We start from the raw sequence: 27,460 nt of genomic DNA on the forward strand, positions 1-27,460 counted from the left end.
AGGTCCCAGGGCAGGTGAACTGTACTGGCTGCCAGTTGATTTCTAGACTCAGTTCAATGTGATTATATGTTAACTTTATAAATACATTGTGACAATTTAAGAGTTATAATCCTGCTCCTTTCAGAGGAGTGCATATCAGGCCATTTTACATGTCCCAAGTTAAGAAGTTGGGATGCAGATGATCTCTGGCTCTTCATGATTCACCATCAATTTGTTTCTTTCCAATGGAAAAAGCAGGGAGGGAATCAATGCACATGCATTTTGTGTCTTCAATGGGCAAGATCTAGAAAGCACAACTTATCCCTGGCATAAAAGCATTACAGGCTTGGACAATCACAGCTGAGCATCATAGTATTAAACAAGGTTCAATGTAGATGCCTACCCATTAATCACAATTTTGTCTGCTGTGCAGAAATTGCATGGGGAAAATGCAGCGTACCTTATAATGTGAATGTAAGGTGGGGCAAGGAAATGGTGTCCAATATGAACTATTTGTAATGTAGATATGACCCCGCTTATGAGGTGGTCTCCTGGTTCGTAATAATTCATTGCATCTGGACTGTCCCTTCTCAAGTTCAATGGGCATTTTGCTTTCCGCATCCTAGAAGCTGCACAGGGAAGCAGCAGCAGCAGCAGCAGCAGCAGCAGCAACATCAATAAGAGCATCACTCTGGGTCTGCCTCCTGTCATTACATCTGTTGTCACTGCTCTCAACTTAGCAAGAAGCGAATTAGATGAAGCCCAAAGTCTCCAACAAGACCGAAGCCCTGGAGAAAATGTGAGGAAAGGGAGGATACGAAGCTTTCACACTGGCAGAATCCCTGCCTGCCTGGAAGATAAGTCAAAGCCCTCGATGGCGCAAGAGGTCTTTAAAAATGCAGCAGGCATTTCAAGCTTTCATTTCTGAAATATCTGTTCTTCGTGTCAAAAGTGGGTACATTGCTTGAGTTTTGCCAAGGAAAAAATCACTATGATTATGATAATTATGCAGGGAATATACATCTCTGGAATCACTGTGGAGCTTGAGCAGCAGCTGCAGAGCTAGAAGAAAACATCACAATCTCTTTTCTGATGCTCTAGAGCAGTGTTTCCCAACCTTGGGCCTCCAGCTGTTTTCGAACTACAATTCCCATCATCCCTGACCACTGGTCTTGCTAGCTGAGGATTATGGGAGTTGTAGTCCAAAAACAGCTGGAGGCCCAAGGTTGGGAAATGCTGCTCTAGAGGGTAGGACTTGAATCAATGGCTTCAAGTTAAAAGAAAGGAGACTAAACTTCAGAAAAAAGTTTCTGACAACAAGAGCCGTTTGAATAGTCCCCCTTGGGAGATTGTGGACTTTCCGTCCTTGGAGGTTTTTAATCAGAGTTGGGATGACCATCTGTCATGAATGCTTGGTTGAGATTCCTGCATTGCAGAGGGTTGAAATATATGCCCCTTGGGATCCCTCTTCAAACTCTACACTTCCATAATTCTATGATTCTATGTTCACCAGATAAGCCAGAATCAAACTATTTTTTCAGGACATTTTGGGGCCTGATATGATGAAGCTCTGCTGCCTGATGGACTTTTTTATGCACTTGAAGCCTCCTGTGCCAGTCGAATATTTTATTTCAGAGTATTTGTATCTCTCCCCATCACCTCATACCCTCTCCTGACAAAGTTTTTTGACATTTGAATATTTCATTTTAGAACAGCAAGTGGCTGGATTTTGTTATTGCCTTTCTGTTCACAGATTTCTACAATGGAAAAGAATGTACAAAGAATCAGATGGCATCTTTACTTTTTGTCGTCAGATGCTCCTTTGTATTCAGATCAGGCCTGAGTAAAATAATGTAGCACTTGGGCATGAAGATGCAGCCCAGAAGCCCAGCACTGGAGGCCAACATAGAGAAGACCTGCACAGCTACCATGTACTTCCCCTTGGTGCTCAGGTAGGTGGGCACAAAGGACACCCAAACACTGCAGAAGACCAGCATGCTGAAGGTGATCAGCTTGGCTTCATTGAAGGCCCCAGGCAGATTCCTGGCTAGGAAAGCCACCGTGAAGCAGATGGCAGCCAGGAAACCCATGTAGCCAAGGGCACCATAAAACATGGCCGCAGACCCTACATTACATTGCAGGATAATCTCTGCAGGTTGGGAGTGCATGTCGGAGTCTGGGAATGGGGGAGAAGTCCCCAGCCAGGTGGTGCAGATGACAACTTGGACACTGGAACATGAAAGGACAACAGCATTGGCCAGAGTCTTGCCCAGCCATTTCTTCACCCTGTTCCCTGGCTTTGTGGCCAGAAAAGCCAGCACAACGGTAATGGTTTTGGCCAACAAAGAAGAGACAGCAACTGAGAAGATGAGGACAAATGCAATTTGTTGGAGAAGACAGGTGGCTTTTCTTGGCTGGCCAATGAAGAGCAAGGAGGACAAAAAGGAGAGCCAAAGGGATACAAGGAGGGTGTAGGAAAGGTCCCTGTTGTTGGCTTTGACTATGGGAGTTCTTGAGTATTTGATGAAAATTCCTAACACCAAGCATGTGATTAAGGAGAATAATATGGTAAAGGAAGACAAGAGAATCCCCAAATAGTCTTCATAGGACAGGAAAGTGATAATCTTGGGAACACATTGATCTCGGTCCTTGTTTGAGTACTGATCTGCTGGACATTTGGTGCAATGGTCTGCATCTGAAAGTAAGATGAGTGACTTCAGTACCCAGGGTCTCAAGCAAGGAACATTCCCAGCCCCAGCGGGAGATACTATGACTTGAATCGGCAATCTGTTGCATGCAAAGCAGATATCCCAACCTTGGGTAAAGGTTTTATTGGGGAGGGGGGAATAAAATGATACTGTTTTGGACAAGATTACAAAAGTTGCCCTATTCCTTCTCTCACTTGCCTTCCACAGTGGAGATGGTCCCTTTTTCACAGGGAGCACAATCATAGCAGCAAAGTGGCTCTCCTTCCCGGATGACCTTGACATCCCCAATATGACAGCTATCAGCACATCTGGATTGAGGGATAGTCTGCCCGTAAAGAAAGATGGTCAGGAGTTAGTGGTTTTGTGGGATATAAAGGTGCAGTCAAGTGCAACTTTCCGATAGAGGACTAACAGCCTCCAGGTTCTAACCGGTTGCTGTGACAACCAGTTTGTCGGTTGCTGGTAGTTTTGAAAGATGACTGCTGAGTTGCAGTCACCTTAGGACCAACTTCCCTCTGGTATACAGTGGTGCCTCGCAAGACGAAATTAATTCGTTCTGCGAGGTTTTTGTCTTGCGAATTTTTTGTCTTGCGAAGCACGGTTTCCTGGATATTAACGGTTTTAAGAAAAAGGAAACAAACTTGCAAGATGTTTTCGTCTTGCGAAGCAAGCCCATAGGGAAATTCGTCTTGCGAAGCAACTCAAAAAACGAAAAACTCTTTCGTCTTGCGAGTTTTTCATCTTGCGAGGCGTTCATCTTGCGAGGTACCACTGTAGTTCATTTGCTTGTTATGTAACCTAAGCCTGCCTTCAGGTACACTTCTGTAAACCTGAATGAATCTAGAGTAAAATAGTTTTATATTACATGAATCAGATTCATGTGTGTATTCTTTAAGAGGGATTCAACGGGATTTTTAACCAGGAAGGCATATTTATTAGTAGAACTCAGACAAGTCAGCAACAAGCTGATTGCTGCATAAATTTAAAAAGGGGATTGTTTAACTCTGCTAAAATAAAAAAATCCTTCCAGTAGCACCTTTAAGACCAACTAAGTTAGTTCTTGGTATGAGCTTTCGTGTGCAAGCACACTTCTTCAGATAGGTATCTGAAGAAGTGTGCTTGCACACGAAAGCACATACCAAGAACTAACTTAGTTGGTCTTAAAGGTGCTGCTGGAAGGATTTTTTTATTTTGACTATGGCAGACCAACACGGCTACCTATCTGTAACTGTAACTCTGCTAAAGTAAACTTTCCCACAGGTATGTCTATCTATGCGATAATACTGGAGCCAATAATCCCAGCTCCTTCCACCTTGCAGTTTGAAAGCATACTAGTTCAAGTAGATAAATAGATACTGCTGCTGTGGGAAGGTAAACGGCATTTCCGTACGCTCTGGTGTCCTGTTGTGCCAGAAGTGGTTTAGTCATTCTGGCCAAATGAGCCAGAAAATCTGTCTACAGACAAATGCCAGCTCCCTTGGCCTGAAAGCAGAGATGAGTGCCACACCCCATTTTGGATTTGACTGGATTGAACTGGATTGAACTTTACATTTACTAAATTGTTCAGGGAATTGTAAACAAAAATAGATTGTGAAGACCTCCAACAGAACCTCTCCAAACTTAAGTGATTAGTAGTAGTAGTAGTAGTAGTAGTAGTAGTAATAATAATAATAATATTTTTTTATTTATACCCGGCCAAGGCCAGGCTCAGAGCGGCTTACAAGCAATAATAAAAACAAGTTGAATGATTACAACTTAAAAACAAAATTAAAATACAACATTAAAATATTACAACATTAAAATAAAATGTAGCCTTAACGCAGGAGGAGAAGGAAAGAAAAAAAGAAAGAGAGGGAGGGAATCAAATTGGCTCCAAGCCAAAGGCCAGGCGGAACAACTCTGCCTTACAGGCCCTGCGGAAAGAAATCAGGGCCCTGGTCTCATGAGGCAGAGCGTTCCACCAGGCCGGAGCCAGAGTTGAAAAGGCCCTGGCTCTGGTTGAAGCCAATCTAACTTCCTTAGGGCCCGGGACCACTAGGGTGTTGCTCTTTATGGACCTTGAGGCTCTCCGTGGGGCATACCGGGAAAGGCGGTCTCGTAGGTACGAGGGTCCTAGGCTGTGAAGGGCTTTAAAGGTCAAAAGCAGCACCTTAAATCTGACCCTGTACTCCACCAGGAGCCAGTGCAGTGAATTATAAATAATTCATTATTTATACCCCACCCATCTGGGTTTCCCCAACCACACTGGGTGGCTGCCAATAAAATATTAAATAACAATAGTCAATCTGTAGATGGATTAAGCAATAAACTGGGAAATGTAATTCAAAGCAAACAAGTGTGAAGTGATGCAGGTTGAGGCAAAAAATATTACTTTCATAAATATGCTCCCGGGAGTTGAAGTGGGAGTGATTGTTCCTACAAAACGTAAAGCCCCTTTCAATCCAATATCCTCTGTTTTCTTTTTCTTTTTGGATCAAAGTCAAATGTATCTGAATGATTTAACCCACCTTATTAAACCAAAGGGGCCACACGATGGCATCCTGATCAATGGTGACTTTTACGTCTGCGGATCCCTGTCTCTCCATACTCCCAACTTTCCCCACGTGAAGGGAGTCATTGGCAAGCATCACAATGTTCACCACGTCAAAATCAGCTGTCAGGTCCCCATTCTCATCTAAATATACTCCACCCATAGAAGCATTGTAGAACTGAAAATCACTCAGGAAACGGTGGAACTGGAATGACAGAGAAGATTTAAGAAAGTTGGCTGTTTCCACCCAGGTGGTTCACATATTATCTAGGCACGTAGTAGCCCTGGAGGGTTTTTCTATTTAATGTTCCCAATATACTTCTTTTTTAAAAAATTATTTTCAATGCAAAGTTAGAACAAAAATTAAAAACATAAAATCCTAAAAAAGGAACAAATCAACAAAAACAAATCAAAGCAGACAGAAACCAAAAAAGAAAAAACCCACACCTACCAAAAAAAACCCTGCCATCATACTAATCTTTACGTACATATACACATATTGACTTCCTTCCTCTGTTTTGAGACCTCAAACTTTTTAATCTTTTTGAATTGTTGTGTCTAATGTAAATTACCTCTGTCTTTACACATTTCGCACCGCTTGTCGATTTCTTTAACCCTGCAATGCTTCATTCGCTACATACCGATATACTTACTCCAGAACAATGTTTTTTCATATATTCTTTAACACAATCCCACTCCTTTGCTAATTTTTGGTCCGATTGTCCCCTTAAGAATGCTGTGAATCTTGCCAAATTTATAAAATCACAAAGTTTAATTTGCCAGGTATTTGATTTTGATTTATAAATTTTTGCCAATTTTAATGTAGTTAAGTACCGTTGGTATATCATTTTCCCAATAAACTTGAGGTCTTTCAGGATGGGTTCTTCCATCAGTTGAGCAGCCTAAGAAATAGGTCCTTTCAAGATTTGACTGAACTTGAGTGGACTGATTTGGCTTGCATTACCAAGAACTTTCTGACGCTAAGAGCTGTTTGACAGAGGAACAGTCTCCCTCAGGAGGTTGTGGACTCTCCTTCATTGGAGGTTTGTCAACAGAGGTTGGATGGCCATCTGTCAAGAATGATTTACTCGAGATTCCTGCATTGCAGTATGTGGGACTAGATGACTTTCAGGGTTTCTTCCAATTCTACAATTCCTTGATTCCATAATTTGGGTGAACAAACTGGGTGTGTCTCACCTTACCTAGCTCTGCCCACCTGAGTTTATGATACTTCTCCAGGCTAGACTAGACTGTTGCTCTTGTCTTTAGAGACACCATCTCCTAGACCAGGGAACCATTTGGCCTTGGAATGGGTTTGTGGAGAAACTTTGGAAATACACTTTATTAAACTTCTTACATGCAGTAGAATGCTATCTTGCTGTTATGATGGCATACCTAGGAATGTATATGAATGGAGATGTAATATGAATGTCATTGCCTTTTAAGGAATCTTTGGTCTTCTCTTTGAAAGGGACACATGATCATTGTTAGCAGTCCATAGTCTTGCAGATCAAGGTAACTATTGAAGGGTCTATTCATTCTGTATCAATCATTTTGACTCAGGTAGGTAGCCGTGCTGGTCTGACGCAGTAGAGATATATTTAAAAATAAAAATAAAAAATTGTCCAGTAGCACCTTAGAGACCAACTAAGTTTGTTCTTGATATGAGCTTTGTCTGCTTTAATCATTTTGATGTACAGTATTTTATAACCTCATTTATCTCCTTTTTTAAATGCTTGGTAAATTTCTGTTAATTAAAGGAAATGGACGTACAAATCTGTCATTGAACAAATCGTTATTTAAAATGGAACAAAATCCATCCACATCATTAGAGAAGGAAAATGAATACCTGTAATGCTTGGACTTTTACATCTTCCATCCTGTTCTGACCCATCATCACCACCCTCTTGGGTCTAAAAGAGTACGCAGCATTTAAGGCATGGGCCAGAGCTCGGACCGTGTTGTAAATGCTGTAGGTGTCCTGAAACAGGCTCCTTTCAAGGATGTCCTGAGGGAACCCTGAAAGGTTCTCCTTCACTCTGCATCGCTTCTGGTCTTTCACAGAAAACACATGCTTTGAATATAAGCAATTATAGCCTTTATTCCAAAATAGATGGAAATTACTATAGGAGTAGAAAACTGGCAGATTACCATCATGTTTTGATCTTTTTTTGGTCTGGATAAATAAGGATAGAAATCCATGAATGTGCTTGTTCTGAAGTATTTTGGGAGACATGTTGGAGCTGACATATGAGAAAACTATTGTGATCCAAACTTTCCCAGTAATGGGTTTCAGGGCTTCACCCACTAATTCTAGCATATCTGCGGCTTCTGATGGGGACTTAGAGTCCCCATAGTAAAGAAACACATTGATTTGCCTATCCATGGAAAGTGGAATCTTCTTCATGAGATTTGTGTACTCATCTGCTTTAAACAGAATGTCTCGTGAAATGGTTTGTGAGAAAGCAAGGCAGACACCACCCATAGCAAGCGCAGGTGCCAGGCTGCCCAGAAACCTTTCTCCATTGTCAGAGTCAGGAGCTATGAGCCCAATCCAAGTCCACCTGAAATGTAGGAGTAGTCTGACAATCCCTGAGATTGGGGGTTCTTCATTTGGGGTCACACGGTAGACGAAAGAAGATTGTGTTTTGTCAAGAGCATGATGAACAGAAGCATAACTGACCTAGAAAGAAAAGGAAGATACACAGGGTTTTATTGGTCAACTGGAAATTGTGGTCAGGGAGAGCTCTATTCTGCAGTGCTACTCTGGAAAGGAGATTTAGGACACTTTTGGCAACAATACACTCTGGTCAACGACCAAAATAAATCAATTCATTCATTATAGGCAACAATTTAATATGTCTTCAACATCATTCTCTCCCTGGATGTCCCAAACCCCCCCCCCCATATTTAACACTATGTTGAGTTAAGATATGTTGTCATTGAGTGTAGTGGTGGAGGAAGGGGGCGGGGGGTGTCCTTCCCTAGGGGCCATCATTGAGGGGAGATTACAAGAAGACACCCCGCGGGGGGGACGGACTCACATCCCCACCCCCGGGAGTGGTGTCACAATCCTCCGCCATCACAGCCATGTGTGGAGTATCCTTCACTCAGGGTTGCACCCTCCACCACTGTCTGTATGGCGCTATTTCACACACCTGCCAATATAAGGATGTGCTCAGCTGTGATTCCTGCATTGCAGTGGGTTTTGATGGATTGGTTGTTTAATTTTTATACTGCATAATATATTTTAAATATCTGTAAGCATTGCACAGAAAAGTGAAGCAACAACAGACACCTTAAATAAAATAATCCAAAAATGCACCGTTACTTTAAAAAATATTACACGCACCCCACACATTTAGAGCATGTCGATGGCTCTTGGTGTCCCCCAACGAATCCTGACAGCTGTAGTTTGTTGGGAATTATAGCTCTTTGAAGGGTGAAAGAGGAGAGCGCAAAATATGGTCTGAAGCTCAACATCAAAAAAACGAAGATCATGGCCACTGGTCCCATCACCTCCTGGCAAATAGAAGGGGAAGAAATGGAGGCAGTGAGAGATTTTACTTTCTTGGGCTCCATGATCACTGCAGATGGTGACAGCAGCCACGAAATTAAAAGACGCCTGCTTCTTGGGAGAAAAGCAATGACAAACCTAGACAGCATCTTAAAAGGTAGAGACATCACCTTGCCAACAAAGGTCCGTATAGTTAAAGCTATGGTTTTCCCAGTAGTGATGTATGGAAACGAGTGCTGGACCATAAAGAAGGCTGATCGCCGAATAATTGGTGCTTTTGAATTATGGTGCTGGAGGAGACTCTTGAGAGTCCCATAGACTGCAAGAAGATCAAATGTATCCATTCTTAAGGAAATCAGCCCTGAGTGCTCACTGGAAGGACAGATCCTGAAGCTGAGGCTCCAACACTTTGGCCACCTCATGAAAAGGGAAGACTCCCTGGAAAAGACCCTGATGTTGGGAAAGATGGCGGGCACAAGGAGAAGGGGACGACAGAGGACGAGATGGTTGGATAGTGTTCTCGAGGCTACCAGCATGAGTTTGACCAAACTGCGGGAGGCAGTGGAAGACAGAAGTGCCTGGCGTGCTCTGGTCCATGGGGTCACGAAGAGTCAGACATGACTAAACGACTAAACAACAACAAAAGGGTAAACTACAGTTGCCAGGATTCTTGTATTGAGTGCTTTACATTTATGGTGTGCGCAACAGCACCAGCAAAGGCACAATATGGAAATGAAAAGGCCCTAGACCTACTCAAGAAGCTCAGCAGGAGGAAATGGGACTTTGACAATAATTCATGCATAACCACCCAATCGGTTGTGATGTCCTGCTTCCTCCACAACTCTTTAAGAAAACATGGAGCAACGTTGCTAGATTTAGACCCTAGATCTTATCTGCTCTCCTTTGAAAGTTGCATAATTAGAACGGCAACAACCCACATTCATAAGAACAAGTAATGAAAAACAGCAGAATTTGTTTTACGAGAGATGGCTTCTGATGGGGATGTTCTGGGATTAAGAAGTTTTAGGGCAGTTCTCAACCAGTGACTAGTGGTGTGGGAATCGGCCCCATTTTTTCTATACTGTTTTCCAGTTTTAAAATTCCCACCCATCTCACAAAGCTGTTAACTCTTTGAGAGAAAACACTCATTTACCATATAGGCCAGGGGTTCCCAAAGCGATGCCCTCCAGATGATATTCAGCTCCAACTCCCATGAGCCAATGTTCACCCCTTAACTGCTCTGATGGTGACCCTCTTTGTGAAACCCTTCTTCACCCAGCAGGACAAATCCTTCAAATAAGAAGAGGCTCCTGGATCAAGCCAATGCCTCATCTAGCCCAGCATCCTGTTCACACAGTGGCCAGCCAGCTGCTTGTAGGAAACCAGCAAGCACAGCATCAGCATGAAAGCACTCATACCTGATATGATTCCCAGCAACTCAGCACCCAGAAGCATTGGTGCCTCCAACTAGGGAGGTAGATCACAGTCATCATGCCTAGCATTCATCAATAGCCCTTGCCTTCATGAATTGGTTTAATCCACTCTTAGAACCTTCACTGCCTCCTCTGGGAGTGAGATTCATAATTTGCTTCCTAGTCAAAGAAATGGCTGTTCTCTGCATGTTGCCCATGCTAGTGTATTCATACCTGGGGGATTTTGTAGGTTCCCAGCATAGTTGAAATCTGGAGTGAGGTGTCAGAGTTGACCCCTTCAATGAAAACTAAGGGCTTCTTCTGTTTTCCGCAGTGGTAGTTTGGGACATTGGCCCTTCCAGGAGAGAGCAGATCTAGTGTGGCATCATAGGTCATCCTTGCATTGAAATAATTGTCATAGATGTCATAGCCCAGGGTGATGTTGGGTAAGATTCCGGGGTCCTGATTAATCTCATGGATGGCAATCATGAAGGACAGGAGATACCAGTATGCTACCCTACCTCCTACCCTGCAACAAAGCATGAAGCCTAATGTCAGTCTCCGTTCAGTGAAAAGTGTCAAGTCCCTGCTTTCTTAATCCTATAAGAAATTGCAGCCACAAGAATGAAGCAAAATAGAGCGTCCTCATCACATAATCAGTCATCTGTGAGTTTGTTGGAAGGTGAACGGCTTCTTTGCCAGTTAAAGGGAGACAAAAGCATATTTGAACACTTAAGTGCTGGAAGCAGGGAGTAAATACCACCCTCAAATATATTGAGCAAAAGTTTGTAAAAGGACAGGGCACTAGTTCAAGGGGATTGGTAGATTGTAAGCTGTTTGTTTATTTTTTAAAAAAAGAAGAGGAGATGTATGTAGAGATCTTTATAAGTCATATAATTCCTGCTTCTCATTGTTATTGCTGTTCTTACCCTATTTAGCACCTACCTTTCACCCTAAGGTCCCAGGGCAGGTGAACTGTACTGGCTGCCAGTTGATATCTAGACTCAATTCAACGTGATTGTATGTTAACTTGATAGATAGATTGTGACAATTTAATAGTTATAGTCCTGCTCCTTTCAGAGGAGTGCATATCAGGCCATCTTCACATTTCCCAAGTCAAGAACTTGGGATGCAGATGATCTCTGGATCTTCATGATTCACCATCAATTTGATCTTTTTTCCCAGTGGAAAAAAGTAAGGAGGGAAGCAATGCGTATGCATTTTGTGTCTTCACTGGGCAAACTCTAGAAAGCAGGACTTGTCCCTGGCAGATAAGCATTAGAGGCCTGGGCAATCACAGCTGAGCATAATACTATTAAACAAGGTCCAATGTAGATGCCTACCCATTAATCACAATCTTATCTGCTATGCTGAAATTGCAAAGAGAACGTACAGCTTACCCTTTAATGTAATTGCAAGGGGGGGTAAGGAAATCGTGTTCAGGATGAACTGTCTGTAATGTAGATATGACCCCACTTATGAAGTGGTCTCCTGGCTCATAATAATTCATTGCATCTGGACGATCCCTTTCCAAGTGCAGTGGGCATTTTGCTTTCCGCATCCTAGAAGCTGCACAGGGAAGCGGCAGCAGCAACAACAACATCAATAAGAGCATCACTCTGTGTCTGCCTCCTGTCATTACATCTGTTGTCACTGCTCTCAACTTAGCAAGAAGCGAATTAGATGAAGCCCAAAGTCTCCAACAAGACCGAAGCCCCAGAGAAAATGTGAGGCAAGGGAGGATACGAAGCTTTCACACTGGCAGAATCCCTGCCTGCCTGGAAGATAAGTCAAAGCCCTCGATGGCACAAGACGTCTTTAAAAATGCAGCAGGCATTTCAAGCTTTCATTTCTGAAATATCTGTTCTTTGTGTCAAAAGTGGGTACATTTGTGAGTTTTGCCAAGGAATAAATCACTATGATTATGATAATTATGCAGGGAATATACATCTCTGGAATCATTGTGGAGCTTGAGCAGCAGCTGCAGAGCTAGAAGAAAACATCACAATCTGTTTTCTGATGCTCTAGAGGGTAGGACTTGAATCAATGGCTTCAAGTTAAAAGAAAGGAGACTAAACTTCAGGAAAAAGTTTCTGACAACAAGAGCTGTTTGAATAGTCCCCCTTGGGAGATTGTGGACTTTCCTTCCTTGGAGGTTTTTAATCAGAGTTGGGATGACCATCTGTCATGAATGCTTGGTTGAGATTCCTGCATTGCAGAGGGTTGAAATATATGCCCCTTGGGATCCCTCTTCAAACTCTACACTTCCATAATTCTATGATTCTATGTTCACCAGATAAGCCAGAATCAAACTATTTTTTCAGGACATTTTGGGGCCTGATATGATGAAGCTCTGCTGCCTGATGGACTTTTTTTATGCACTTGAAGCCTCCTGTGCCAGTCGAATATTTTATTTCAGAGTATTTGTATCTCTCCCCATCACCTCATACCCTCTATATTTCATTTTAGAACAGCAAGGGGCTGGATTTTGTTATTGCCTTTCTGTTCACAGATCCCTACAATGGAAAAGAATGTACAAAGAATCAGATGGCATCTTTACTTTTTGTCGTCAGATGCTCCTTTGTATCCAGTTCAGGCCTGAGTAAAATAATGTAGCACTTGGGCATGAAGATGCAGCCCAGAAGCCCAGCACTGGAGGCCAACATAGAGAAGACCTGCACAGCTACCATGTATTTCCCCTTGGTGCTCTGGTAGGTGGGAACAAAGGACACCCAAACACTGCAGAAGACCAGCATGCTGAAGGTGATCAGCTTGGCCTCATTGAAGGCCCCAGGCAGCTTCCTGGCTAAGAAAGCCACCACGAAGCAGATGACAGCCAGGAAGCCCATGTAGCCAAGGGAACCATAAAACATGGCAGCAGACCCTACATTACATTGCAGGATAATCTCTGCAGGTTGGGAGTGCATGTCGGAGTCTGGGAATGGGGGAGAAGTCCCCAGCCAGGTGGTGCAGATGAGAACTTGGGCGCTGGAACAGGAAAGGACAACAGCATTGGCCAGAGTCTTCCCCAGCCATTTCTTCACCCTGTTCCCTGGCTTTGTGGCCAGGAAAGCCAGCACAACGGTAATGGTTTTGGCCAACAAAGAAGAGACAGCAACTGAGAAGATGAGGACAAATGTCATTTGTTGGAGCAGACAGGTGGCTTTTCTTGGCTGGCCAATGAAGAGCAAGGAGGACAAAAAGGAGAGCAAGAGGGATACAAGGAGGGTGTAGGAAAGGTCCCTGTTGTTGGCTTTGACTATGGGAGTTTCTGAGTATTTAATGAAAATTCCTAACACCAAGCCTGTAATTAAGGAGAATAACAAGGTAAAGGAAGACAAGAGAATCCCCAAATAGTCTTCATAGGACAGGAAAGTGATAATCTTGGGAACACATTGATCTCGGTCCTTGTTTGAGTGCTGATCTTCTGGACATTTGGTGCAGTGGTTTGCATCTGAAAGGAAGATGAGTCATTTGAGCACACAGGGTCTCAAGCAAGGGACATTTCCAGCCCCAGCGGGAGATACTATGACTTGAATCGGCAATCTGTTGCACGCAAAGCAGATATCCCAACCTTGGGTAAAGGTTTTATTGAGGGGGGGAAATAAAATGATACTGTTTTGGACAAGATTACAAAAGTTGCCCTATTTTCTCACTTGCCTTCCACAGTGGAGATGGTCCCTTTTTCACAGGGAGCACAATCATAGCAGCAAAGTGGCTCTCCTTCCCGGATGACCTTGACATCCCCAATATGACAGCTCTCAGCACATCTGGATTGAGGGATAGTCTGCCCGTAAAGAAAGATGGTCAGGAGTTAGTGGTTTTGTGGGATGTAAAGGTGCAGTCAAGTGCAACCTTGCGACAGAGGACTAACGGCCTCCAGGTTCTAACCGGTTGCTGTGACAACCAGTTTGTCGGTTGCTGGTAGTTTTGAAAGATGGCTGCTGAGTTGCAGTCACCTTAGGACCAACTTCCCTCTGATATACAGTGGTGCCTCGCAAGACGAAATTAATTCGTTCCGCAAGGTTTTTGTCTTGCGAATTTTTCGTCTTGCGAAGCACAGTTTCCTGGGTATTAACGGTTTTAAGAAAAAGGAAACAAACTTGCAAGATGTTTTCGTCTTGCGAAGCAAGCCCATAGGGAAATTCGTCTTGCGAAGCAACTCAAAAAACGAAAAACTCTTTCGTCTTGCGAGTTTTTCATCTTGCGAGGCGTTCGTCTTGCGAGGTACCACTGTAGTTCATTTGCTTGTTATGTAACCTAAGCCTGCCTTCAGATACGCTTCTGTAAACCTGAATGAATCTGAGAGTAAAATGGTTTTATATTACATGAATCAGATTTGTGTGTGTATTCCTTTATTAGTAGAACTCAGACAAGTCAGCAACAAGCTGATAGCTGCATAAACTTATAATGGGCATTGTTTAACTCTGCTAAAGTAATCCTTCCCACAGGTATGTCTATCTCTGCAATAATACTGGAGCCAATACTCCCAGTTCCTGTCACCTTGCAGTTTGAAAGCATACTAGTTCAAGTAGATAAATAGATACTGCTGCTGTGCGAAGGTAAATTGCATTTCCGTACGCTCTGGTGTCCTATTGCGCCAGAAGCGGTTTAGTCATTCTGGCCAAATGAGCCAGAAAATCTGTCTACAGACAAATGCCAGCTCCCTTGGGCTGAAAGCAGAGATGAGTGCCACACCCCATAGTTGGATTTGACTGGATTGAACTGGATTGAACTTTACATTTACTAAATTGTTCAGGGAATTTTAAACAAAAATAGATTGTGAAGACCTCCAACAGAACCTCTCCAAAATTGAGTGAAGAATAATAATAATAATAATAATAATAATAATAATAATAATAATTCATTATTTATACCAATAAAATATTAAATAACAATAGTCAATCTGTAGACGGATTAAGCAATAAATTGGGAAATGTAATTCAAAGCAAACAAGTGTGAAGTGATGCAGGTTGAGGCAAAAAATATTACTTTCATAAATATGCTCCCGGGAGTTGAAGTGGGAGTGACTGTTCCTACAAAACGAAAATCCCCTTTCAATCCAATATCCTCTGTTTTCTTTTTCTTTTTGGATCAAAGTCAAATGTATCTGAATGATTTAACCCACCTTATTAAACCAAAGGGGCCACACAATGGCATCCTGATCAATGCTGACCTTTACGTCTGCGGATCCCTCTCTCTCCATACTCCCAACTTTCTCTATGTGAAGGGAGTCATTGGCAAGCATCACAATGTTCACCAGGTCAAATTCAGCTGTCAGGTCCCCATTGTCATCTAAATATACTCCACCCATAGAAGCATTGTAGAACTGAAAATCACTCAGGAAACGGTGAAACTAGAATGACAGAGAAGATCGCAGCATTTAAGAAAGTTGGCTGTTTCAGCCCAGGTGGTTCACATATTATCTAGGCATGTAGTGGCCCTGGAGGGTTTTTCTATTTAATGTTCCCAATATAGTTCTTTTTAAAAAAAATATATTTTCAATGCAAAGTTACAAAAAAAATTACAAAGATAAAATCCTAAAAAAAGAACAAACCAACAAAAACAAATCAAAGCAAACAGAAACCAAAAAAGAAAAAACCCACACCTAAAAAAGCCATACCCTGCCATCATACTAATCTTTACGTACATATACACATATTGACTTCCTTCCTCTGTTTTGAGACCTCAAACTTTTTAATCTTTTTGAATTGTTGTGTCTAATGTAAATTACCTCTGTCTTTACACATTTCGCACCGCTTGTCGATTTCTTTAACCCTGCAATGCTTCATTCGCTACATACCGATATACTTACTCCAGAACAATATTTTTTCATGTATTCTTTAACACAATCCTATTCCTAATTTTTGGTCCGATTGTCCCCTTAAGAATGCTGTGAATCTTGCCAAATTTATAAAATCACAAAGTTTAATTTGCCATTGTTTTATTGATGGGATTTTTTCCCCTTTCCAGTTTTTTGCTATGATAATCCTGGGAGCTGTTGCTGCATAAAGGAATACTTTCCTTTGATTGCCAGGAATGTCTTTTGTAATTATACCTAAAAGGAATGCCTCCCGTTTATTACCAAAAGATATTTTAAACATCTTTTTGATTTCTTCATATATTTCATTCCAAAATTGTTGAATAGGTCGGCATTCCACCACATGTGAAACATTGTTCCTATTTCTTTTTTCATCTCCAACAGGTATTTGATTTTGATTTATAAATTTTTGCCAATTTTAATGTAGTTAAGTACCGTTGGTATATCATTTTCCCAATAAACTTGAGGTCTTTCAGAATGGGTTTTTCCATCAGTTGAGCAGCCTAAGAAATAGGTTCCTTTCAAGATTTGACTGAACATGAGTGGACTGATTTGGCTTGCATTACCAAGAACTTTCTGATGCTAAGAGCTGTTTGACAGAGGAACAGTCTCCCTCAGGAGGTTGTGGACTCTCCTTCATTGGAGGTTTGTCAACAGAGGTTGGATGGCCATCTGTCAAGAATGATTTACTCGAGATTCCTGCATTGCAGTTTGTGGGACTAGATAACTTTCAGGGTTCCTTCCAATTCTACAATTCCTTGATTCCATAATTTGGGTGAACAAACTGGGTGTGTCTCACCTTACCTAGCTCTGCCCACCTGAGTTTATGATACTTCTCCAGGCTAGACTAGACTGTTGCTCTTGTCTTTAGAGACACCATCTCCTAGACCAGGGAACCATTTGGCCTTGGAATGGGTTTGTGGAGAAACTTTGGAAATACACTTTATTGAACTTCTTACATGCAGTAGAATGCTATCTTGCTATTATGATGGCATACCTAGGAATGTATATGAATGGAGATGTAATATGAATGTCATTGCCTTTTAAGGAATCTTTGGTCTTCTCTTTGAAAGGGTCACATGATCATTGCTGGCAGTCCATAGTCTTGCAGATCAAGGTAACTATTGAAGCGTCTATTAATTCTGTCTCAATCATTTTGACTCAGGTAGGTTGCTGTGTTGGTCTGGCGTAGTAGATTTATATATATATATATATATATATATATATATATATATATATATTCTCTAGTAGCACCTTAGAGATCAACTAAGTTTGTTCTTGGTAGGCATGAGCTTTGTGTGCACGCACACTTCTTCAGATACCATGTGCACGCACACAAAGCTCATACCAAGAACAAACGTAGTTGGTCTCTAAGGTGCTACTGGACAATTCTTTTATTTTTTTAATCATTTTGATGTACAGTATTTTATAACCTCATTTATCTCCTTTTTTAAATGCTTGGTTAATTTCTGTCAATTAAAGTTAATGGACCTACAAATCTGTCACTGAACCGGTCGTTATTTAAAATGGAACAAAATCCATCCAGATAATTAGAGAAGAAGGAAAATGAATACCTGTGATGCTTGGACTTTTTCATCTTCCAACCTGTTCTGACCCATCATCACCACCCTCTTGGGTCTAGAAGAGTACGCAGCATTTAAGGCATGGGCCAGAGCTCGGACAGTGTTGTAAATGCTGTAGGTGTCCTGAAACAGGCTCCTTTGAAGGACGTCCTGAGGGAACCCTGAAAGGTTCTCCTTCACTCTGCATCGCTTCTGGCCTTTCACAGAAAACACATGCTTTGAATATAAGCAATTATAGCCCCAAGGCCAAAATGGATGGTAATTACTGTAGGCGGAGGAAACTGGCAGATTACCATCATGTTTTGATCTTTTTTTGGTCTGGATAAATAAAGATAGATATCCATGAATGTGCTTGTTCTCAAGTCTTTTGGGAGACATGTTGGAGCTGACATATGAGAAAGCTATTGTGATCCAAACTTTCCCAGTAATGGGTTCCAGGGTTTCACTCACTATTTCTATCGTATTTGCAGCTTCTGAGGGGGACTGAGAGTCCCCATAGTAAAGAAACACATTGATTCTCCTGTCCATGGAAAGTGAAATCTTCTTCATCAGCTTTGTGTACTCATCTCCTTTATACAGAATGTCTCGAGGAATGGTTTGTGAGAAAGCAAGGCAGACACCGCCCTTAGCAAGCACAGGAACCAGGGTGCTCAGAAACCTTTCTCCATTGTCAGAGTCAGGAGCTATGAGCCCAATCCAAGTCCACCTGAAATGTAGGAGTAGCCTGACAATCCCTGAGCCTGGGGGTTCTTCATTTGGGGTCATTCGGTATAGCAAAGGAGATTGTGTTTTGTCAAGGGCATGATGAACAGAAGCATAACTGACCTAGCAAGTAAAGGTAGATATAGAGGGTTTTATTGGTCAACTGGAAATTGTGGTGTGATGTTCTGCCTCCTCCACAACTCTTTAAGAAAACATGGAGCAACATTGCTAGAATTAGAACCTAGATCTTATCTGCTGTCCTTTTAAAGTTGCACAATTAGAACAGCAACAACCCACATTCATAAGAACAAGTAACGAAAAACAGCAGAATCTGTTTTAAGAGAGATGGCTTCTGTTGGTGTCAGGGAAGTGCCATCAGAACAGGGGCGGGAAACAGAGGGGCAGTTGTGTTACAGGGAGCCTCTGAAAATATTGCGAAGCAGTTCCTCTTCTGGTGATAAGGAAAACCCCACCTCCAGTGGGGAGGAAGAGGCTGGGCGTAACGAGGCTCTTATGCTGGAGAAGGTCCAGGAAACAGGCACTCCCGGATTCTGCTAGCGATTGAAGCAGACATGAACTTTGGGGTTCTGCACTGTAAAAAGTTTGCATCTAAATAGAACCTGTAAAAGACAGGTCGGAGTCCTGCCTGGTTACTCGTGAGCAGTCACCCTTGCCATCTGACAGTTGGGGCTGTTCTGGGATTAAGAAGTTTTAGGGCAATACTCAACCAGTGACTAGTAGTGTGGGAATCTGTCCCATTTTTCCTATACTGTTTTCCAGATTTAAAATTCCCACCCATCTCACAAAGCTGTTTGCTCTTTGAGAGGAAACATTCCTTTACCACATAGGCCAGGGGTTCCCAAAGTGATGCCCTCCAGATGATATTCAACTCCAACTCCCATGAGCCAATGGGAGCACATGGGTGCTGGGAGTTGTAGTGCAGCAATACCTGGAGGGCACCACATGGGCTACTGCTGATATAGGTAGAGAAGCTACTTAAACCAGTGATTTTCAGAGAATGAGTCAGAGATTTGGGTGATTGGGTCAGAGCAGAGGGACTTCATATGTCCAGAAAGCTGTTCAACAGTGGAACAGACATCTTTGGGAGGTGATGAACTCTCTTTCCTTGGATGTTTTTAAGCAGGGGTTGGGTGGTCATCTGTCATGGATGCTTTAGTTGAGATTCCTGCATTGCGGGGGGTTGGACTAGATGACCCCCTGGGTCCCTTCCACACTGGCAGAGAAAGGGGGGCAGTGGGGGTGGACTGCCTCCCCCACCCGGAAGCGTGGGGCAGCAGGACTACCAAAGTTCACCCTACCATATTTACAGCACCTAAGAGACTCTGCTGCCGCCGCCGCAGTTCTTGCAGCGACCAGCAATTCCTGGGGGGAGAAGGCGGCTCTCCAAGCCAGATGTTTCCTAGCTTATGCTTGCCCACCCACTGCCACCCACACACCTTCATTTTTTTAAAAAGATATTTATTAAAAGTTTTTAAGATATAACAAGAAAAAAGAAAAATAAACATACAAAATAAAAAACAGTTAAAAACACACATTAATTTTCAATAACATAACTTCCATACACTTATTTCCTCGGACCTCCTCATACCTCCCTTCTTTGTATTCCAGTTCGATTTGTTAGTTCAGCAAATCCTTACCATAAAACTTTTACCCATTTGTGAAACCTCTTTTTTTTCATATCTCTTAAAGCATTACAGCTGGAAACCGCTTAGTTTCTATCCAACATCCTTCTAACATTCATTAATTTTACAATGTTTCTGTAAATAGTCCTTAAATTTTTTCCAGTCTTCTTTCACCGACTCTTCTCCCTGGTCTCGGATTCTGCCAGTCATTTCTGCCAATTCCATGTAGTCAATCAACTTCATCTGCCATTCTTCCATTCTTTTTTCGACGGTCTCTGTATTTGTGTTCACCTTCTGCCCCAAATTATTAATACTTGTAGTATTTAAATCAATTTTGCTTGATGCTTCCACAACTTGTTTATTTGTCTCAGCTACTTGTTTATTTGTCTCAGCTACTTGTCTGTTTGTCTCAGCTACCTGTTTGCTTAAACTTTCCAAAGATTCATTAATTTTAGCAAGTGCCTGTGCCAAAACTTCTACCGACAACATAACTTTTGGTTTAGCCTGTGGGAGTGAGACCCCTAATGTTCCAGATGCACCAGATGTCGAAAACCTTCGCTGCGCAGTATCTGCCCGGAATTGTCTGCCAGACCTAGTAGTAGTGGGTTTTTCCTGCGACGACTCTATCTTCCCTTTCCCATCTGCCATAACAGTCTCATAGAAATTCAAGGTCACTCCCACAGTACAACGATTGTTTTGGTATAAAATGAAATGGAATTTTCCTCTGAGCCCGTTGTTATTGTAGCAATGTCCAGCTTCCTCTAGGGGGACACAGTAACAACCAGAACTTGCAACTTTTGAGAACAAAAATTATCTTTGTAAGCTCCCAATTCACTTTAAAAACAACAGTCTCAGTGCATTTAAACAGTTACTTTCAAGCCAGAAGAAGTCCAGAAACACTGTATCCCTTTTACAGAGTTAGCTGTCAAAACTTTCTGCTATGCGACCCTTATCTCAAGGCAGTCCGTTCCAGATTTTAAACAATGAATTATTACTTCCTTTCCCCCTTCTTTTTTTGCAGGTATATTCAGCTCAGTCTTTTTTCCCCCTCCTCTCCTGCAATCCGGAGGGGGAGAACCACTTTCAGATGTTAAGATCAGCTCTTTTTTCCAAGCAACTTTCTATGTTTCCGCTTTAGAGTCTCTTCGCTTTGATCTATTTACAACGCAGGGAAAGCAGACTTCCTGGTTGTACCTTCCCCGCTCAGTACCAAATTAAATGTCTTTCTTTGAATCTGTTTCAATCCTACTCACGGGTAGTTGTTTTCAAAAGCCAATTGTCCCAGGAAAAAGGCAGCGCTCTCCGGTAACAGCTTCGCGGCTTCACTCCATGGAAGGAGCAATCGGCTCACAGCACCATGCCATCCCCACTCCGCTCCGGAGCCCGTTGCTGAGCTCCTTTTGCAATTGGGGGGGCGCAAATGGTGCCCGCTGAGTCCCAAGTTCACAGGCTTCCCCCGCCTGTGATTTTTGAGGGGTCCCCACTGCGCCGTAGCGGTAAAGACCCAGTTTCCGCGGAGCTCTGTCCCTCCAAATCAGAGGGAAGCGGCCATTACCGATGGCGCCACCCCGGAAGTCCCACCCACACACCTTCAAGGACCAGTGAGGAGTCCGACGCTGCCCTACCTGGACGCACCTGGATGCAAAGATGGCATCCACTGAGCAAGGGGAGGGACAGAAGATGCCTAGATAGAGGCCCCTAGGAAAGTTAGGAAAATAAAGATTTAAGTACTTATGCTCACAAGGTTAAGTAAATAAACCAGAAAATAACATTTGCAAGTGTATCTTATTTTTGCTTCTTTTAATAATTTCAATGGGGGAGGGGGACAAAAACATGTCCGCACCGGGTACCATCTGACCTTGCTACGCCACTGATTGAGTGTTAGCTCACTTGAGTGTTTGTTTCACATGAGTTTTGTTTTTCTGCCCAATATTTATTTATCCTCCATCTTAAAGTCCCAGAGCAGGTTACAAAAATAGGCTCGTGTAAAGCCATCCCTGAGATGGCTTCTAGAGGCTGCATTTCTGAACCACCAAGATACGATTCCTGCCCCGTGTAAATTGCTGTTTTCCTATTCATTTATTTTTTTTAAAAAAAAGAGGTGCTGGAACTCAGCATGAACACCTTTCTTTTCCTCTTAGAAGATGCCGGCTGGAAAAAAAGCCTGTTTCCCCTTTGTAAGTGTAAAGTACTTAGCAGCTCCTGTGAACCTCCTGTTGTAGCGTCTGAGATGTGTTTGTATTTCGGAAAGGTTTGTTCCCCCCTTAGACTGCTCTGATGGTGACTCTCTTTCTGGAAAAAATCTTCACCCAGCAGGACAAATCCTTCAACATAAGAGGCTCCTGGATCAGGCCAACGGCTCATCTAGCCCAGCATCCCGTTCACACAGTGGCCGGCCAGATGATTGTAGGAAACCAGCAAGCACAGCATGAGCACGAAAGCACTCATGCCTCATCATAGCTGTCAACTTTACCCTTTTATTGTGAGGAATCCTATTCGGAATAAGGAGATTTCCCTTAAAAAAAGGAAAAAGTTGACAGCTATGTGCCTCATATGATTCCCAGCAAGTGTATTCATACCTGGGGGATTTTGTAGCTTTCCAGCATAGTTGAAATCTGGAGTGAGGTGTCAGAGTTGACCCCTTCAATGAAAACAAAGGGCTTCTTCTCTCTTCCGCAGTGGTAGTTTGGGACATTGGCCCTCCCAGGAGACAGCAGATATAGCGTGGCGTCATAGGTCATCCTTGCATTGAAATAATTCTCATAGATGTCATAGCCCAGGGTGATGTTGGGTAAGATCCTGGGGTCCTGATTAATCTCATGGATGGCAATCATGAAGGACAGGAGATACCAGTATGCTACCATATCTGCTGCCCTGCAACAAAGCATGAAGCCTAATGTCAGTCTCCGTTCAGTGAAAAGTGTCAAGTCCCTGCTTTCTTAATCCTATAAGAAATTGCAGCCACAAGAATGAAGCAAAACAGAACATCCACATCACATAATCAGTCATCTGTGAGTTTGTTGGAAGGTGAACCGCTGCTTGCCAGTCAAAGGGAGATAGAAGCATATTTGAGCACTTGCGTGCTGGAAGCAGGGAGTGAATACAACTCTCAAATATATTGAGCAAAAGTTTGTAAAAGGATGGAGCACTAGTTCAAGGGGAGTGGTAGGTTATAAGAGTTTGTTTCCTTATTTTTAAAAAAGGAAGAGGAGATGTAAAATAGAGATCTTTACAAGTCATATGATTCCTGCTTCTAATTGTTATTGCTGTTCTTATCCTATTTAGTACCCACCTTTCACGCTAAGCTCCCAGGGCAGGTGAACTGTACTGGCTGCCAGTTGATTTCTAGACTCAGTTCAATGTGATTATATGTTAACTTTATAAATACATTGTGACAGTTTAATAGTTATAGTCCTGCTCCTTTCAGAGGAGTGCACATCAGGCCATCTTTACATGTCCCAAGTTAAGAAGTTGGGATGCAGATGATCTCTGGCTCTTCATGATTCACCATCAATTTGTTTCTTTCCAATGGAAAAAGAAGGAGGGAATCAATGCACATGCATTTTGTGTCTTCAATGGGCAAGATCTAGAAAGCACAACTTATCCCTGGCATATAAGCATTACAGACTTGGACAATCACAGCTGAGCATCATAGTATTAAACAAGGTTCAATGTAGATGCCTACCCATTAATCACAATTTTGTCTGCTGTGCAGAAATTGCATGGGGAAAATGCAGCGTACCTTATAATGTAAATGTAAGGTGGGGCAAGGAAATGGTGTCCAATATGAACAATTTGTAATGTAGATATGACCCCGCTTATGAGGTGGTCTCCTGGTTCGTAATAATTCATTGCATCTGGACTGTCCCTTCTCAAGTTCAATGGGCATTTTGCTATCCGCATCCTAGAAGCTGCACAGGGAAGCAGCAGCAGCAGCAACAACAACACCAATAAGAGCCTCACTCTGGGTCTGCCTCCTGTCATTACGTCTGTTGTCACTACTCTCAACTTAGCAAGAAACTGAGAGTCTCCAGCAAGACTGAAGCCCCAGTGACATTGAGAGGAAAGGGAGGATACAAAGCTTTCACACTGGCAAAAACCCTGCCTGCCTGGAAGATAAGTCAAAGCCCTCAATGGCACATGAGGTCTTTACATATGCAGCAAGCATTTCAAGCTCTCATTTCTGAAATGTCTGTGTCAAAAGTGGGTACTTTGCTTGAGTTTGCCAAAGAATAAATCACTATGATTATGATAGGTATGTGGGGAATATACATCTCTGGAATCACTGTGGAGCTTGAGGAGCAGCTGCAGAGCTGGAAGAAAACATCACAATTTGTTTTCTGATGCCCTGGAGGGTAGGACTCGAACCAATGGCTTCAAGTTAAAGTAATGGAGACTCCAACTAAAAATCAGGAAAAACTTTCTGACAGTAAGAGCTGTTTGAGAGTGGAATGGTCCCCCTTTGGAGGTTGTGGACTTTCCTTCCTTGGAGGTTCTTAAGCAGAGTTTGGATGGGCATCTGTCTTGGGTGCGTTAGTTGAAATTTCTGCATTGCAGGGGGTTGGACTAGATGACCCTTGGAGTCCCTTCCAACTCTGCACTTCCATAATGCTATGATTCTATGTTCACAATATCTCGCTGATGTGGCGAAATGTGATCCTACAATGACAATTATTTAAGATACATCACCACATAAGCCAGGATGGATCACCACATAAGCCAAGTGGCTGGATTTTGTTATTGCCTTTCTGTTCACAGATCCCTACAATGGAAAAGAATGTACAAAGAATCAGATGGCAACTTTACTTTTTGTCGTCAGATGCTCCTTTGTATTCAGACCAGGCCTGAGTAATATAATGTAGCACTTGGGAATGAAGATGCAGCCCAGAAGCCCAGCACTGGAGGCCAACATAGAGAAGACCTGCACAGCTACCATGTATTTCCCCTTGGTGCTCAGGTAGGTGGGAACAAAGGACACCCAAACACTGCAGAAGACCAGCATGCTGAAGGTGATCAGCTTGGCCTCATTGAAGGCCCCAGGCAGCTTCCTGGCTAGGAAAGCCACCGTGAAGCAGATGGCAGCCAGGAAGCCCATGTAGCCAAGGGCACCATAAAACATGGCAGCAGACCCTACATTACATTGCAGGATAATCTCTGCAGGTTGGGAGTGCATGTCTAAGTCTGGGAATGGGGGAGAGGTACTCACCCAGGTGGTGCAGATGAGAACTTGGACACTGGAACATGAAAGGACAACAGCGTTGGCCAGAGTCTTCCCCAGCCATTTCTTCACCCTGTTCCCTGGCTTTGTGGCCAGGAAAGCCAGCACAACGGTAATGGTTTTGGCCAACAAAGAAGAGACAGCAACTGAGAAGATGAGGACAAATGCAATTTGTTGGAGAAGACAGGTGGCTTTTCTTGACTGGCCAATGAAGAGCAAGGAGGACAAAAAGGAGAGCAAGAGGGATACAAGGAGGGTGTAGGAAAGGTCCCTGTTGTTGGCTTTGACTATGGGAGTTCCTGAGTATTTAATGAAAATTCCTAACACAAAGCATGTGATTAAGGAGAATAACAAGGTAAAGGAAGACAAGAGAATCCCCAAATAGTCTTCATAGGACAGGAAAGTGATAATCTTGGGAACACATTGATCTCGGTCCTTGTTTGAGTGCTGATCTTCTGGACATTTGGTGCAGTGGTCTGCATCTGAAAGGAAGATGAGTCATTTGAGCACCCAGGGTCTCAAGCAAGGGACATTCCCAGCCCCAGCGGGAGATACTGTGACTTGAATCAGCAATCTGTTGCATGAAAAGCAGATGCCCCAACCTTGGGTAAAGGTTTTATCGGGGGGGGGGGGAATAAAATGAAACTGTTTTGGACAAGATTACAAAAGTTGCCCTATTCCTTCTCTCACTTGCCTTCCACAGTGGAGATGGTCCCTTTTACACAGGGAGCACAATCATAGCAGCAAAGTTGCTCTCCTTCCCGGATGACCTTGACATCCCCAATATGACAGCTCTCAGCACATCTGGATTGAGGGACAGTCTGCCCATAAAGAAAGATGGTCAGGAGTTAGTGGTATGCTGGGATGTAAAGTTGCAGTCAAGTCTAACATTCCGACAGAGGACTCACGGCCTCCAGGTTCTAACCGGTTGCTGTGACAACCAGTTTGTCGGTTGCTGGTAGTTTTGCAAATAATTTTTATTAAGTTTCCATTTACCAAGCCAATCATATCATATCATATTAATTATTCCAAATTATATCAATACATATCACAAAGTCCAAATATTAAACCAAATTTAAAAATTTTTTGGGGGTACCCATGCTTCGAGTTCGGTAGGAGTCCAATCATCTTTGTATTTCTGCTACCTTGGTGTTCACATTCCTATCTTCTCATCTCCTTGTCATTATCCTTTTTCTTCTGAATAACCTCCGAGTTGTCTCCACAAGTGAGTTGAAAGAAACAGCCTTGTTTATATTCCTGTGTAATGCTCTCCCGTAATTCATCTCATGAATGAAATACAGTCTCGGCGTCCGCTCTTTAATTTTCCCAGACCCTTTGCACCTTATATCAGTCTTTCCAGAAGGGTTATTGCCCTTTCAGATTTACGATCCAAATCTAATAGCAGAACAGTGGCTCACCCCCCCTAAAACTGAAAGTCTTGCAACCAGGTCTGCCTCTTAATGGCGGATCGCTTTTATAACTATGCAACAAGAAAGCCTCCCTTCTTTCCAGATCTTTCACACCTTTTATTAACATTTTTTTTGTTTCCACACAGTTTGTTTTTCAATCTCACTTGCTATCAGACATTGTGACGGTTCTTCAAGGGGGGGGGGTTGTTAGGTATATCATATTGAAAAAGAAGAAAGTTTCCCCCCCGTTTCCGCTCCGTTCAACATACCGTCATGGCTGTGCTCCCTTGATGTAATCCTTTGTTCATAAATCTTCTCAGTGGTAGATTTATTTAGCAGATAATACACTCCTGACCTTGCTCAAAGCATGTGCATTTACTTCTCCAATTTTTTTCTCTCTTAAACAACACAACTAATTTCACTCCTGAAAGTAGCGTCCGGGAGTTCCAGAGCTCACACAAGGGCTTTCCACCCAGTGTCCCCACCCCCTCCATCTTTTGAACTTGGGGGTGATTTATGGACAACCGCGGGCGAGTACAGCATCTTCCCACCCCCTGGGAAGACGAGCGAGACTGATATACTCCCCATAATCAGCCTCTAATTACCTCGTGCAAGCCAGATAGATGGTATTGTCGGCCATCTTCCAAGGCGCCCCTAGTGGGCCCCCCCCCCCCGTTGCTGGTAGTTTTCAAAGATAACTGCTGAGTTGCAGTCACCTTAGGACCAGCTTCCCTCTGGTATAGTTCATTTGCTTGTTATGTAACCTAAACCTGCCTTCAGGTACGCTTCTGTAAACCTGAATGAATCTGAGAGTAAAATAGTTTTATATTACATGAATCAGATTTGTGTGTGTATTCCTATAGAGGGATTCTAAGGGATTTTTAACTCTGCTAAAGTAAACCTTCCCACAGGTATGTCTATCTATGCCAATACTCCCA

General features: G+C 42.8%; 3 protein-coding genes across 5 annotated transcripts; all 3 read right to left on the reverse strand.

The window, feature by feature from the left end:
• Nucleotides 1-1,709: 1,709 nt before the first annotated feature.
• Nucleotides 1,710-3,204, reverse strand: LOC308469913 (vomeronasal type-2 receptor 26-like). The gene has a single exon (XM_080993013.1). The coding sequence runs from the start codon at nucleotides 2,967-2,969 to the stop codon at nucleotides 1,764-1,766; it is 1,206 nt and encodes a 401-aa protein (XP_080849139.1). The 5' UTR covers nucleotides 2,970-3,204; the 3' UTR covers nucleotides 1,710-1,763.
• Nucleotides 3,205-5,086: 1,882 nt separating this feature from the next.
• Nucleotides 5,087-27,443, reverse strand: LOC308469603 (vomeronasal type-2 receptor 26-like). 3 transcript variants are annotated; one of them, XM_080992301.1, is made up of 10 exons: nucleotides 27,128-27,443; nucleotides 25,808-25,934; nucleotides 25,102-25,595; nucleotides 22,475-22,764; nucleotides 21,531-21,593; nucleotides 17,542-18,375; nucleotides 15,275-15,502; nucleotides 13,803-13,933; nucleotides 10,381-10,670; nucleotides 5,087-5,422 (listed from the first exon to the last, which is right to left on the reverse strand). In XM_080992301.1, exons 3-9 carry the CDS (start codon nucleotides 25,175-25,177, stop codon nucleotides 10,664-10,666), a joined length of 1,629 nt encoding a protein of 542 aa, XP_080848427.1. In that variant the 5' UTR covers nucleotides 25,178-25,595; nucleotides 25,808-25,934; nucleotides 27,128-27,443; the 3' UTR covers nucleotides 5,087-5,422; nucleotides 10,381-10,663. The 3 variants fall into 3 exon arrangements, with proteins under 3 accessions (XP_080848427.1, XP_080848425.1, XP_080848426.1); XM_080992299.1 differs by lacking the exons at nucleotides 5,087-5,422; nucleotides 25,102-25,595; nucleotides 25,808-25,934; nucleotides 27,128-27,443 and adding exons at nucleotides 7,104-7,900; nucleotides 23,638-24,010 and having other exon boundaries at nucleotides 22,475-22,769; XM_080992300.1 differs by lacking the exons at nucleotides 5,087-5,422; nucleotides 25,102-25,595; nucleotides 25,808-25,934; nucleotides 27,128-27,443 and adding an exon at nucleotides 23,638-24,010 and having other exon boundaries at nucleotides 10,366-10,670; nucleotides 22,475-22,769.
• Nucleotides 12,640-13,616, reverse strand: LOC308471929 (vomeronasal type-2 receptor 26-like; the record flags this gene model as incomplete). The annotated part of the gene is made up of 1 exon (XM_080996241.1): nucleotides 12,640-13,616. A coding segment is annotated over one exon (927 nt), but the record flags the coding sequence as incomplete, so codon positions are not given.
• Nucleotides 27,444-27,460: the final 17 nt, after the last annotated feature.

Source organism: Podarcis pityusensis, assembly GCF_964106645.2.
Source record: "Podarcis pityusensis genome assembly, chromosome: 2".
NCBI classification, from domain to species: domain Eukaryota; kingdom Metazoa; phylum Chordata; class Lepidosauria; order Squamata; family Lacertidae; genus Podarcis; species Podarcis pityusensis.

Coding starts and splice junctions, on each gene's coding strand:
- LOC308469913 (XM_080993013.1), bottom strand. CDS start 2,969: ATGTCAAGGTCATCCGGGAAGGAGAGCCACTTTGCTGCTATGATTGTG.
- LOC308469603 (XM_080992299.1), bottom strand. CDS start 23,879: ATGACAGGAGGCAGACCCAGAGTGAGGCTCTTATTGGTGTTGTTGTTG. Junction 15,503..17,541: donor AAAAAGTCCAAGCATCACAG/GTATTCATTTTC, acceptor CTGTCATTCTAG/TTTCACCGTTTCCTGAGTGA. Junction 13,934..15,274: donor GGCCCCTTTGGTTTAATAAG/GTGGGTTAAATC, acceptor CTTTACGGGCAG/ACTATCCCTCAATCCAGATG.